The 14,285-nt window shown below is 38.0% G+C and overlaps 2 protein-coding genes across 2 annotated transcripts in view; both read right to left on the bottom strand.

Annotated features, from left to right (window-relative positions):
• Nucleotides 1-4,426, bottom strand: part of LOC134513383 (gamma-aminobutyric acid receptor subunit rho-2) — a 35,817-nt gene extending 31,391 nt beyond the window's left edge. The window contains exon 1 of the mRNA XM_063329993.1: nucleotides 3,781-4,426. Within this exon, the coding sequence (XP_063186063.1) occupies nucleotides 3,781-3,968 (188 nt within the window). The 5' untranslated portion in view covers nucleotides 3,969-4,426. The remainder of the gene's footprint in view (nucleotides 1-3,780) is intronic.
• Nucleotides 4,427-4,564: 138 nt separating this feature from the next.
• UBE2J1 (ubiquitin conjugating enzyme E2 J1) overlaps nucleotides 4,565-14,285 on the bottom strand; it is a 32,873-nt gene continuing 23,152 nt past the window's right edge. The window contains exons 7-8 of the mRNA XM_063329994.1: nucleotides 13,101-13,232; nucleotides 4,565-7,101 (exon numbers count right to left, since the gene is read on the bottom strand). Of these exons, the coding sequence (XP_063186064.1) occupies nucleotides 6,832-7,101; nucleotides 13,101-13,232 (402 nt within the window). The 3' untranslated portion in view covers nucleotides 4,565-6,831. The remainder of the gene's footprint in view (nucleotides 7,102-13,100; nucleotides 13,233-14,285) is intronic.

Genomic DNA, 14,285 nt, shown 5'->3' with positions numbered 1-14,285 from the left:
TGTCACTGGGCACCACTGAAAAGAGCCTGGCCCCATCCTCCTGACAGCCATCCTTTAAGTATTCATAAGAATTGATAAGATCCCCCCTCAGTCATCTTTTTTCCAGACTGAAGAGACCCAAATCCTTCAGCCCTTCTTCATAAGAGAGGCGTTCCAATCCCCTCATCATCTTCATAGCCCTGTAAAAAATGGTTATCAACATTTTAACCACTAAGCCACTTACAAATATCAAATTTTCTGAAAATCCACCACAGAGCAGAAGGGATCAGTAGGGGTTGGGAGGTACCACAGGCCAGAAGACATGTCTGCAGCACCTGGTTGAAAGTTGGGGGGGGAAAAATGCAGCCCTGCAAGGTGACGGTGGGAGCATGCCTGCCAGCCGCAGACGTTTCAGCAGGGATCAGCAGATACTTGCCCCAGCGGCCCGCTCTTTGGAAAAACAGTCCATGTGCTGAGCCTTGTGCTGCCAATGCCCTGATGGTTGTCTTCTGCTTCTGGGTCCCAACCTAAGGCTGGCATGTAGCATGCCCTGAAAATTACATCTCTAATGAGATGATACTCCAAACCACTGACCATTTCCAAAAAACCTTGGCAGGAAGCGTTTAGCTGACAGAAGCTCAAAGCCACTTCAGTTTCAAAAGCCCAATGTTTCTGCTGGTTGAAGCACAAGGCTTCACACAACTTGCAGGAGAGAGGAACAGGCTCGGAGACTCGGAGCCAGATGGGCAGGGGCCACTGGAAACACGGCATTCAACGGCACAATCCAGATGGCAAATGTCTCCAGAGCCCTCTCTTCTAGGACAATTTATGCAGAGCAATAAACATTACCAGAAGCATTTTCAGCAACTTTTATAGAGCAAAAAGCACTGTTTTTCAGAGTTTCTCTTTTTCTGTGAGGAAATCCTGTCCAGCTGGATAGTCTGGGAGGACTGCCGGCACTTCGCGATTCCCGAGACGCCGCCGCTGCAGAGCTACTGAAGAGTACCCCACACGGTTTCAAAACCCCCACGTTGGACGTGCCAACAGCACTTGCTTGGCACTTCCAGTTCGGCTGATGCTCTGAGGAAGCTACAGGCCCGCGCACACGCGCGCTGTACAGTCAGTACGACGGTGATATATAAATGTCAGAGACTGCGTCGCTGGGAAATGTAAAACCCCTACTATTAAAGTACCAATTCTCAAGGAGCACACCCCCACTTCCTACGCAAATCCCAGGCTCTCCAGAGCACAACATGAAGCTGCACCAGGCAATGGTCATGGCAATGCGGCACAGAGGCAGTTTTTTAAGTTATACCTCACTTTGTAGAAGAGCTGCATTATCAGTGAGGCGGGGGGATGCAGAAATAAGGGAAAATTAAACATGACACAGTTTCTAATTAAGCAAGCGTTACCCATTCAGCATGCTGAGTGAGGTACCGCTCCCAGAAAAAATAATGCGTGACAGCTCAATATTGACGTAAAACAAGGAGAGTAATTAAGGATGCACAGGCAACCCTTCACCTGGCATTTCTCAGTTGGGGTTCCTAGCCCCACAGCCCTAACCTGGCTTCAGCATTTTCCTTTCCCATGAAGGCACGGGCTCAGCTTCTCTGCGTAGACTCGGCCGAGAGCTGCCTCGGCACCTGCAGGACCAGTGACCCCCCGCCCCCAGAGCCCCGCGGGCAAGAGCCTCCCTACAACCTTCAAGTAACGAGCTACAGAAACGGAGATGCTCTGCACTCGCGCAACTCAAGCTAGCTTCCTAAAATCAGTGTAAAGATCTTTAGATCAGGTTGATGCATCGCCTTAAAGGACACGAAGCATCAAACTTGTCAAATGTAGATTCCCAAACTTAGAAATAAATTTTCTTGGCTAATACATTTACTGTAAAATTTACTGCATTTCTTACGGTAAGTCAACAAGAGAAATACGAAGCAGAAAATGTGATGAAATTATTAAAAAGGACACTGTTTTCTGTTCTTTTGCATGATTAGAAAACCAGCACAGGAATTGGTTTTAATTTCCTTTTACTAGAAGTGTCCGCTATTCATTGCTGGTTTAGAGACAACTACATTTTTTCTACATAACTGAAAATTTAAAATATCAATGTCATGGCTCCATACACTTTTTTGGTTTTTTTTTTTTGGCAGTATTGCAGAATTTTCTGTATTTAAAATATCATTCACACTTGATAGTCCCTAAAACTTGATTTTATATACTTTTAAATAACTACATTGCATAGGAAATGTGTGTGAGTGTACATATATATCTCAAAAAGACATATACTTCCTCAGGTTCTACCAGGCTGGAAAACTGTTCATTAAAATCATTATTCCACAGGAAACCAAACGGTATCACTTAATTCTTTATAGTAAACTCATTTATATAAATAATTTTAGTGCTGCTTTGACTTCCACTCTATCAGAGCTTCAGAAAAATAACGGCACTATATAAATGGTAATTTATTTTCACAATGTTTAAATGAAGTACAAAATATTCAAACATCTTTTAACCCAGAGAATGGCACTACTTTGGGGAAAAGTCATTTTTAAAAGAAGGATTTATACTATTTGGTTACTTCAAAGTAGATGATCTCTACTACATGTGAATGGTTTGCAAGAAAATGATGCTGATGAATTCTCCGTATTTCCCAGAAATAGACTTGGAAAAAATTTCAAAGTTAAATGAAATAATGGAGATTTTGTGGAAATCAGTGGAAAATCTTCAGTTGGCTTTAGGATTTCAGAATCAGGCCCTAGCTGTTCCAGCTTTATAACATTTATGTCACTAAAAGCATATGCTACTGTATTTTCCAATATATAGTAAAAATCTGAGAGCACATTAGGTATTCTTTGCTTTCAATTGTATCACAACATTTCTTTGTAAAATGTTCAAGTAACCACTTGAATCAATCAAGTAATCACTCTCCACAGAAGTGTTGAGTGTTAAACTAAAAAACCCAACAAAATAAATGAAAAGACGCAGGTTTACAGCCATAGCGAAGCCGTTTAATAAGGCGGATTAACCCAATTTTATTTTTGAGCCCTTCAAACAATGAACAATCTTGTAAGATATAATTGCCACTGGATGACATAACTACAAAAAAGGATAACATACTTTGCACTGTCTGACAGGTTTGGAAGATTATCTTTCCTAATGTAAACCTCTGGTCAAATCTCAGCAACAGTAAATCTAATAAACTTTGCTAAGACCTTTAACTCTTTCTTGTGCCTTTATTTGATTTTAAAATATGTATTTTTGTAAAGCTTCCGTGTATTTCTTCAAAATGTATTTTTAATTTTACAATCCCTGGGTAACTTCCAGGGATTTAGAAGTTGTTAGTTAATACCACGCATGCTAACCAACACCCCCACCTCAAATTGTAAGAAAATAAATATATTTCGCGTGAATGTAAGCAGCACAGACATTCCAGCAAGCAGGGTAAATAACCTGCTCTTGAAACAGTGCTGAAACAACACGCAGATTTGAACATCTCTATTAATTGCAACTTCTCCAAATTCTCTCTGAAATTCACATACAAGGCTAAAAATATTTTTACCAAGCTGAAGTAGACAACCTATCTGCAAAACATGCCTCGTTAAGAGTTAATTCTCATTAAACACATCCATTTGCAGTTAAAACTGAATATAGTAGCAGACACGATTCAGAAAACATTACCTATAAAGCTGTTTGCCCGTACAATAGACACAAAGACACTGACAAGGCAGATTTTTATGTCTATGTAGTAATGCATTTATAGCATTACAGGAAGAGAAACCTACGTGCTTTAATAACCCTTACCTTGCCCTCTGCACCTCCAGCTGGCTTGTCCACCTCCTCCTCCTGTGCCTTCTGCTTTCCACAAGAAGAACTAAGCAGAAGATTAATAAAAGGAGTTTTGCAAAATAAGGCATCTTGCTGGCAACAGGAGCCGGGCACTCTGCGCTCCAGTAACCTCCTGCAGTGCAAGTCCCCCCGGGTTTAAACATCGAATCCACTCTAATTCCGGCGTCGCATGTTCGCCGGCGATGGGTGGTAGGAACGCTGCTTTCCCCACGCGGTGTTTCCGAGAGGCTTTCAGGGGTTTCTCACTCAAAGCTCTTCCCTCATCACCGCTTAACGATTGGCCATTACTCATGAAGTTTGCCTCACCAAACATTTCCACTGGGTCCTAAAGGATATTTACTAAAGCCATTACATAAAAACCCGCAATTCTGCACGCCAGCTTTTTGCTCAATCCCCTAATCTCGGGGCAGCGCTATCCTTCTGCCAGACTCTGTAAAACCGGGCTGTCCCCTTTCATTAGGCTTTCCAGATTTTCTGTTCCTTCGCCGGGCTTCTTCTTCCGCTGGGAAGTGCCTGTGCCATGTCTCAGACACATATCATTGTAAAATGTACATATTTCAATGGTTTTGTAGCAGTCGAGATTTTGTTTTCCAGTTTAGCCTGGCTCTTTGTGCTGTTGAAGATAAAAGATGAGCTATTTCCTCTGAAAATTAATTTTCTTTACTGTTAACTTTTAAAGGAGAATTAAAACACGGTAACCCCCGCAGTATCTATACATGCAATAGACTCTTTACATAAATCAAGTCACCATTAATATTTAATTTTTCAAATAGGTATTTGCACAATCAGGCATTTTAACTTTTTTTTATTAATAGAAGTCTGAAAATAAAAATGAAAAGCTACAAAGCAGCTATTTCTTTAATCACAAAGAGGAGGCCATTTTCAGAACCGTTCAAATCTTATTTTCTGCTAGCCCAAAGGGCGATGTAGGCTGCCTCTCTGCAGAAGACTTGGCTGCTTTAATAGCCAGCACGTGGTACAGGTAGGAGAGCAAAAGTTTGCTTGGCACAGACCAGTGAGTCTCCAGGGAAAGAAAAGCACATTCACAGCAGAGCAGTCAAAATCCAGCAAAGTTTTCTTTTGGGTCAGAGCCCTTCCAGAACCCTCTTCTGTGAGCCCAGGTTTGCAATATTTGAACAGAGCAGGTATTCAAGCAACATACCAACTAGGAAACACTCGTACTTTTATTTTAGAGGCTACAGGATCTGGAGAGGGTTTTGGGGGGATTTTGGTGACGGTTTTTCTGGTTGCTGTTGGCTTTTTTAAATTTCTAATGAAATAAACATACAAATTAGGTAAAACCACATCAATTAAAATACTGACATCAAATTGTTCTGCAGCAGAATGTGGAAGCAACTGCTGAACTGGCTGAACAAACTACACGCTTTTGTCTGAACTTAACAAAACTATTTTTTGATTTTTGTTCCATTGTACCTGCAAACAAGATTATCAACAACCCAGAAGAAGCGCTAAAAAAGAACTCAGGTTTTGTGGGTTTTGGTTTTGATTTGTTTTTTAAATTTCCACATTCGCCTTAGACACAAAATGGGCTTTCCTAATTTTAGATGTTATTTTACCTACTTCAATGTTTCAAAACATTAATACATACTCTATACTTAACAAAATTCTAGAAAGTTGCAGGCAGCCTGATAAATACTTGCTGAGAAACAGGATGACAATCCCACTTAAGTCAGTGCTACCAGGTTTGACAGCAACGTAATGAAAGTTAGCTAAATTTCATTGTCTTTGAAATAAACGTGCTAGAATACATTTAAATCTGAACAATAATACAAGAGGAAAATTATCCCACTGATTGCTTTCTTCTACTTCACTGCAGTACTTAAATGTTCACAGACAAAACCTCCCAAAACCCTTACAATTGTAGGTCTACTGCTTGTATATGTGATTTCACAGCATTCATGAAAATTACCAATTGTTTATTTTTTTAGTAAACTAATAATGCAGAAAGCCTCTGGGTCCAATATTGATTTTAGGTTTTGAAAAGAAACTGAAACTAAAAAAAAAAGCCACCAACCAAACAAAAGGCCATGTGATACTTGAAACATAACTGAAGACTGGCTTGAAACTCTTTATTACTACCAAGGTTTTAATAAATATTTCTCTTAAGCATGTTCATATAGATGAGAGTTTAAGTATAATACGGTTTAAATTTTCTTTAGTAATTAAAACCACACATGAAACATTCAGTTCAACACATTATGTATATTCTGGTATAATTAAAAGACAATAGCTCTGGGTAAATAATTATATTACATATTTATAACTATTGCAAGAATAGACATGTTTTATATAACCTTCAACTTTAAAAAAACAAGATATACAATTGAGAGTATTGGAAGAGGATATTCAAATCTTGCAAAAGATTATCCAATCTTTCTTCCAAAAAATAAAAATCAGAATAATGCAAGTAGTTTACTGGCCCCTTCTTTCCTCCCCTACTCCTTTCTCCCTTTCACACACACAAAGCAGCATCACAACCAATTTGTATGTGCTCTCCCTCTAGAAATGTGTCATGGTAAATAAAAGTGGTTACAAAACTGTACCCCCTCTAAATTAAGAGGTCACTGGACACAAACACATATTCGTGTTTCACTTTAGAATTCCTTGTCAAATGTTATACTAATTTCGATGGAGTGATTAATTGCATTTATGTTCCATAAAAAAAGTGAATCAACCACTTAATTTTTAAATTGTCTTTTTCTAGTTGATAAATTACTTAAAATGACTCCCCTCCCCACATGCCTTAACGTTACTGTTCCACCATACTCGTTCTCCAAGTATCTAGTGGGCACTCAATTAACACTTGTTGTAGTTAAATGTCCAACTTCGCTTTTCTTACAAGTAATGTATCTGTAGGTACATTAACATTCATAAGGATTTAAGCGTAAATACAAAAAGTAACCTTTGTAAACAGTTCTCATGTCATACCCAATACAGAATGTTCAATGAAGCATTCAAGTCACCGCTGTTACGACAGAAACAACCTTATAACTCAAATATATACTCGTTAGCCAAACATATTCTACGAAATATAAGAGCTGCCAATGCAAAAGTCAGCAGGACAATCAGAACAGTCGACCCAGTGTGGTTCATGTTGACTCTTGGTTGCTGTACCCGATTGAAGTCAGTTGAAGATGGAGGCCGCCTCTGACTCTGCTGCTGGGCACGGCGCTGCCGAGGGCTCATAGACATGTTGGTGGACGCAGGCGGAGTATGCTCTTGACCAGACGCTGCACCGCTATTCTGAGTTTCAGACTAAAAAGGAAACACGAAGAGTCGTGAGGCAAGGCAGTGCATATGATTAGCAAGGAATAAAATCATTAGGACTAAAATGCGTTCTTCAGATAATTGTTAATACTTGAAAGCCTGGTAATACATGTCACTAGTAGTTACCAGATTGTTAGTGTATGGACAAAAGTGATGGCTATCTTGAGAAGTCATCTATTTCAAGCTGCAAATTAGCAGTTCTAAGGACAAGAGAAGTGTGAAGAAAGTCTGTGAAACAATATTTGAATTCTGCCTGCGTTACAAATTAAGATATTTCAAGTATCTTTGTCCAGGATTTGCGTAACTCTTTTCAGTTCAAGTAATCTTCAATAATCCTGCAGATAGTTAAGGCTCTGAGAATTTGTAATGTCATCTCTACTGAAGGAAAAACAAGTTGGGGAGGGCAAGAAAGAAAGGACAGAAGTCCAGAGATCTCCAATTATGCAACACTGCCCAGCTTCCTGTGGACAGCTGGGTCCAAAATTCAGCTCTCATCACCAACAACAACAGTGGAAAAAACAAAACCCCTGAACATGAAACATCCAAGTGACTCCAGCACAAATTATGGAGCATTGTACCTACGCATGCACATACCCATTGCCCTCTACTGGTCAAACGTTGGTGTACCATTATATGCAGTAAAAAAATAAATGTTGACAACTGATGTTCAGAGTATTCTAAAGAAAATAATTTTTCAGTTTGTAAGATTGAAACGATGAGTTCTGATATTTCACTGGCCTAACACTGCTTGCAATACTAAAAGCCCAAACTTTCAACATTTCAATATTAAAAATAGCAACACAGCATAGTTGCTGGAAATAAACATTTTGACAAGGTTCCATTTTAAGGTGTTTTAAAAAGAAAGTAGCTATGACAAAAAGTTTGGGGTTTTTTTTTTTAAGTCTTCTTTTTACTTCTTAGAACAGTTTTAAGGTATTCCCACTGCAACTTGCAGCTATTTTCCAGAGTTTTTCCAAAGCTAGTTTTCCCCCCTCCTCCCTTCTTCTAAAAGATTGATCATCATTACAGCAGGTAAAAGTAGAATTCTGGACATTTTATATTTGCGTGCAAGCAAAAGCCTCCTACACAATATACATAACCCTAAGCACTGCTCTGGTCAGCTACTATATCCACAAAAGATATCCTTTCCATATGGCCAGTTAGGGAACGTCCTCAACTGCGTATCAGGTTGGATGATCCACAAGACAGTAAATAGTACTTGCCCCTGTGACTCTTTGGCCACATATTCTGTATATGGGAGAATAATCTCCAAATTTTCACCTAGTCGGTGATTTGACTAGCCCAGGGAAAAGACCTTCCTTTCTTGCCTCCTCATCTTTACTATTTCCCACTGTTCATTATCAGCAAGGAAGTACTGATGTGATTACTCACCACATTTGACAACTTGCCTATTTACATAGGTTTCTTGCCTAAGCAAGCAAGCAGCTATGGTAGCTTCAAATAAAAATGTTTGTAAGAGATTTATTTTATCAGCAGAGACAGCCAAGAACACCACAAGCAGCTTGCCATGATTTCCACTACACTGCAGAAGAGTGTCATTCTCCTTCATGCTGAACCCACTTGAAAGCTCCTCATGCCAAGGAAAATAAAGACTTAAGAAAGCTGAGCCTTTGAAAAGAAAGTTCCTAGATTCATCCACACTCCCATCTTTCAGAAGGGGAGAGGCAGAGAAGTGAATTCAGGAAGCAAGAACGGCAAATTCAGCAGGCAAAGTGTTATTCTTCTTAAAGTAGCTTTTTTTAAAAAGGAATTTAAAAAAAAAAAGTCTAGAAATATTCCTGATCCCTCATGCTTCCTAACTAAAGTAACTAGCATTAGTTGTCACATATGTGGGTTTCTACCCAACACTGCAAATTTTTAATTTAAAAATAAAACAAAAAGACCCCGTTCTGAATGAGACAAAGTGCCATACACTGACATGAACGGAGCTGTAATTCAAGAGAAACCTCACTGACAATTCCAAGGCTTCAAATTATTTTTTGGGAGGAAATCATATAGACACATCAGGGCAGGAGAAGACCGAGTGCTTCACCCAAAGCTGAGCTAACCCACTGCCTTGGGATTCCCAACATAATCAACAACCAAGTATTAGCAGACATGCAGAAGGAAGTTAGATAAGAAAGGAGCGATCATTACCCGATATAAACTTGGCACCAGATGCTAGCGTATCTTAAATAATATATACATCTAGAAAAAGATTTTTTTGTTTGAAGACTTAAGAATCCCCAAAATGACAGATGGGCTGTATGATAAATAAAATTTAAAAAAATAAATAAATCACAATCTTCGTGTTTTCACTTATGGCAAGTTTTTAGATTCTCCTTAAGCAAAAATGTCAAGATTCTTAGACTAACCCAACACCTCACATGACACAATTTCCATCCAATTTTAAGTATTTTCTGCCAGAGCATACTGACAATGTTGGGGATAAGAACTTAATAGACTAAAAATAAAAATATTTAATAAAAGCTACATTGTAGTCACCTTTAACATGTGATATTTACAGTCACTGAATACGCACTTTGTGTGTCCTATTATTTCTGAAGCTTCTGAAACTGTTAGGACTGGTAGAAAACTTTGCTTCAAGGACATCTGAGTTTGATAAATAAGGCTAGTTTAGTAAAATGGACATTTATTAGAATTACCAAAGAGTTCTATTTTGTAAGAAAATGCAAGTCAGGAAATCTACCCTGTGTTCAGTCTACTGCAGAATGGTAGCATTCACTGCATCACTTATGTCTCCAGGCCGTTATTTTAAAAACATTTATCAGAATGCTAGAAGTATTAAATAATCATCTTGGAAGGGATGTTTTAAAAATATAGCAAACTCTAGGAACTCAGAACCAACTCATACCTCTGGGTTACTGAAGCCTCCTTCAGTTATACTCATGATCTCAGAGAGATACAGAAACAAGAAGATAGAAGGATAGGTGAAATACTTGTTTGTCCATATAACTTCCAACTGAAGAACAGCTGAAGTTTGATACAGCAGGACTGAAAGGCTAATAATGAATCAAAGTCAGGCCAAGTACTCCAGATTGCCAAGACATTTAAAATTGTTGCTGTAGTACTACAAAACTTAAGACACCACTTAACAGGGATAAACAGAAACACTTTTTAACAATATATAATTCAGAACATATGATTAAAAATAAGGGCTTCTATAAATCTCATGTATCAGAACATAGCCTCCTTTTCTCATAGAAACCTCCCTCATCAGGTCAAGATTAGTTGACTTCAGTTACACTCTTTATGTCATCACTCCTCATTACAACGCTTCATCTGGCCAGTACATTAGTTGAGGACGCTACTACAGTATATCGTTTAATAGTAGGCGTACTGAGGTCTAATCTATTGCCAGGTTATCAGTAAAAAGCCTAACCACAGCTTTTAGCTTGTGGTTTTGGTACTTGATAAGAATTATAATTTTATACATCGACTGTAAACACCAAGGTGGGACATCACCAAAAGCTTCTGCTTCTCAGTGAGCCGAAGTGCTCTCCAGCCCCAATAACTAGTCCCACGGGCTGTGATGGGTTTTGGTACCAACATTTAGAGGACCAATGGCATAGCAGGTGACTTTATCCGGACCTGAGTCCAACCTGAGTATCTACAATATATTCATTCAAAAACATTCTTTTGCTCAGATGTGGAAGAATCTAATTTTCTTTTAATCAAGCCAACTTTCAGCAGTACTTTGCTTGCAATCTGAATATTCAAACAGGAGTAATGTACCATTACTACGCCCTAAGTAGATATCAACAGCTACTACAAACTTAATAAATTAATTTTTAGAAGTGTGTCTGCATACTTATAGAGTCAGAAGTAGTCTAGTCAGAGGTGTTTTGTAAGACTACTCCGCACTGGCTCTTCACACAAGAATTCCACTAAACCTATCCCAGGAAGGCATCTCTGTACTCACAATTGTCCTGCCATTAATTCATTGCAAAATCTCTATCCTTTCAAGCAGCTTCAAGGTAAAAATCAGGGAACAGACAATTGTTGCTGGAAAAAACAAACTTGCCCATGAAGCATTCTGTAAATTGGTTTTCCCATATAAAAGAGTTTACAGATTCCCTCTTCACCTACAGGTTCACCCTCTCCTTAGCACCTATTTCCCATCATGTTTTCAAGGAAGATCGGTTACAACTGTTACAAGAGCAGAAGAAAGGTAACACTTCATTCTTCCTGCATGATTACTGCTACTTTTTTCCTCTGTATTGTGTAGCAGGACATAAGGTCCCATGACTTCAGAATTAGGTGCATTAGATCTACTACACCAGAAGGAAGGATGTAAGCTAATACAAGGATTGAGCATTAAGTCTACCTCTGCCCTTTTTATTCTCAAAGGGCATAACATTTCAAGTTCCCAACAGCAAATTTTCTACGATAGCTTTTAATTAAACACGCATTTGTAGAGTAAGTGGTAAATATTTTATCCAAGAAGAGAACAAAAATATAATTTTGATGTTGCCCACATCTAACACTTACAACTCAGCAAGTTAGAATTACACAAGAACTAACCCAACAAACTGACTTTACACATGCAAGAAGCCCAGCCGAGTAGAAAGGGTCTGAGGTTTGCATGCCTTTTAGCAGTTCAAGACCTCCAGCCCCCTACTTTGGGACGACATGTATTAACTTTTGCATGTATAAGAACACAAAAATAGCAAGCTCAAATTCTTTACAATAGTCTTTCCTGTTACCCATTTCTTTCTTCCACTGTGTGGCTGTATGCTTTCACTCCCCAATGGCTCCAGAATATTACTAACACTTAAAATGTGGCAGCTCAGAAACACAGGTATTGCTTCAAACTCTACCAGTCATGAGTGTGACAGTCTGATCTCTTAAAACATGAATACATTTTTCATCATTTAAACTTTATCACACATAAATATTTTTACATACATTTAAATGTTTAAAAGTTTCATCTTGCATGGGACTGTTCTGATGAAAATTAAGTCAATCATTACTTACTAAATCAGCATAATTGACTAGAACAAATTTCTAAGAAGTGGTATTAATAAAAGGAAAAATCAGTCTCTTTTTCCTCAAGGAAATACTAGCAATGCCTTGGTATTTTGGCTAGTTCTGCTATATTAGCCAGGATTTGTAATAAGAAGAATAAAATAAAATGGTTTATTAAATCCTGGAAAATCTGGAAAAATCCTTATTGTGGGAAAAAAGTATGCTATTAGCACGTTTATATTTCTACATAGCTTGAAAATACATTGCAAACATGCAACAGATGGTCTGACGTTATTTGACGTGTTTTAGTTTTTTTAACCGATCTGCAGACCCATCCTCCCTAAAAAAGACAGCTTAGCTGGGATTTGCCTGCAATTTATCAGTGAATTCAGATTGCATTTGCCACAGTCATACCAGCAGCTGCCTTGGCCCACCACCAGGCCCCGGTCACTTCTGAAACCATTATGTAAGCCCTACACCTAGCAGTACTAAAACAGAAGTGTCATACTTCAAATGGTTAGAATATTTTATTCAGATTTACTTAAGAGGTTATAAAAAACAGGAAGATACCCTTAATTAATATTTAAAAGTTGCAAATTATCACTGAAACATTTTTTGCCTCTAGCTAAGAATTCTATTGCAAAAAACTATGATATGTTATGCAGATGGTAAATTGTAGTACTTCAGACACCGTAATATTTTAATGAACTGTTAACCCATACATTAAAGGAACTACTGGGAACAAGAATTGCTAGAAGAACATTATTTATTCTTTTTAAGAGAAGGAAGTGAAAGCAAAAAGGCTTATTTCTAAAAACGATTCAGCATACTGTTTGCTAAAGTTTACATGTAAATTTTATATAAAATTATGCAGAAGGTACAGAAGAAAAGCATGAACTACATATTCTTAATGAAGCCTCCAATCAACTTAATAGTATTGATTTCATGTGCAGACTATGCCTGTACTTGCACTGATAAAGCTCAAAGACGGACCATACCGCCGCACTTGTTGGATCCTGGAATGCTCTAGCTGCACCATCCTGCTGGGGCTCACGTGAAGCAGCAGAGTAGTTCAGTCCTGACACATTTGAGGGTCCAGCATCAGACTTCCTGGATGAATTGACTTCTGCCTACAAGGAGGACACACGTACGCTTCAGAGACAAGATGAAAATTGCTCCTAAGAGACTTGGCTTATTTTGGAATGTGTATTTTAATTTATGGAGAATATGAGACTTATTGAAATGTAATAATCAAGTACGCCAACTACATTTCACACCAACAGGTTTAAGAAAATCTCATTCTTTAGAAATAAGAGTATAGATGTGCAAATATCAGTTTAAAAAACAATTTTGTTTGCACATAACAACAGCTAAAACATTCAAGAAATGCACAGATGTATAGAGCAAAAAAGAAAAATCTTTAGAAGATCCAGGTCAACATTATGCCAGAAATAACACCATTTCTCAAAACTTCTGTTTCTCGTGTCCTTAAGTGAATGCTGACTACTGTTGTTACAAGTGAACTAATCTAGCTTACTTCTCACAGCAGGGCTAATGAGCCTCCAGTAAGCGCTAATTAAATGTGGCTATACTGGTTCGAGTACCAAAGCTGCTTCACAGTCAGAGTGAGCATATAGACCCTGCACTACACTGTGTCAGGCACACGTCCCTCAGTTTCCAGTATTTAAATTTCAGCACAAGCAAAAGTAAAAATACAAGTCTTATAATACCACTTCTGTACATGTGTATAAAATGTCTAATAAGCATCAATTCCCAGAATTTAGGTTTCATGCTTTTAGAAATTTTAGACAAGAGATCAGTAGTGACATGTACAAGACCATGAACAAACCTCTTGTTTAAACAGTATATATGCCTGTAATAATCCCTTGGGAATGGAAAAGGACATAGCATCATAGTTCTGAACTGAAACACTTTAAAATTGACACGTTAAAAAAAAATAAATTCATGACCAGATCAATTTTTATCAGCAAGCAAGTTACCTCCCAAGTTATGTATCTAGATCTCAATTTATTATAAAGATGACAATTCCAAATGTAGTATTTGTCTTCAGATGCAGATATAAGTAGTGGTAGTAGTAGTAAGAAATAGTGTATTAGAAAACAACCAGTTATGGTGATAAAAAGCTGATAAGATCATAAGATAACAATATTCTTTTTCATGAT

Source organism: Chroicocephalus ridibundus, chromosome 3 (assembly GCF_963924245.1).
Source record: "Chroicocephalus ridibundus chromosome 3, bChrRid1.1, whole genome shotgun sequence".
Taxonomy (NCBI): Eukaryota; Metazoa; Chordata; class Aves; order Charadriiformes; family Laridae; genus Chroicocephalus; species Chroicocephalus ridibundus.
The sequence above is the reverse complement of the archived record's forward strand: the minus strand, read 5'-3'. Positions and strand labels throughout refer to the sequence as shown.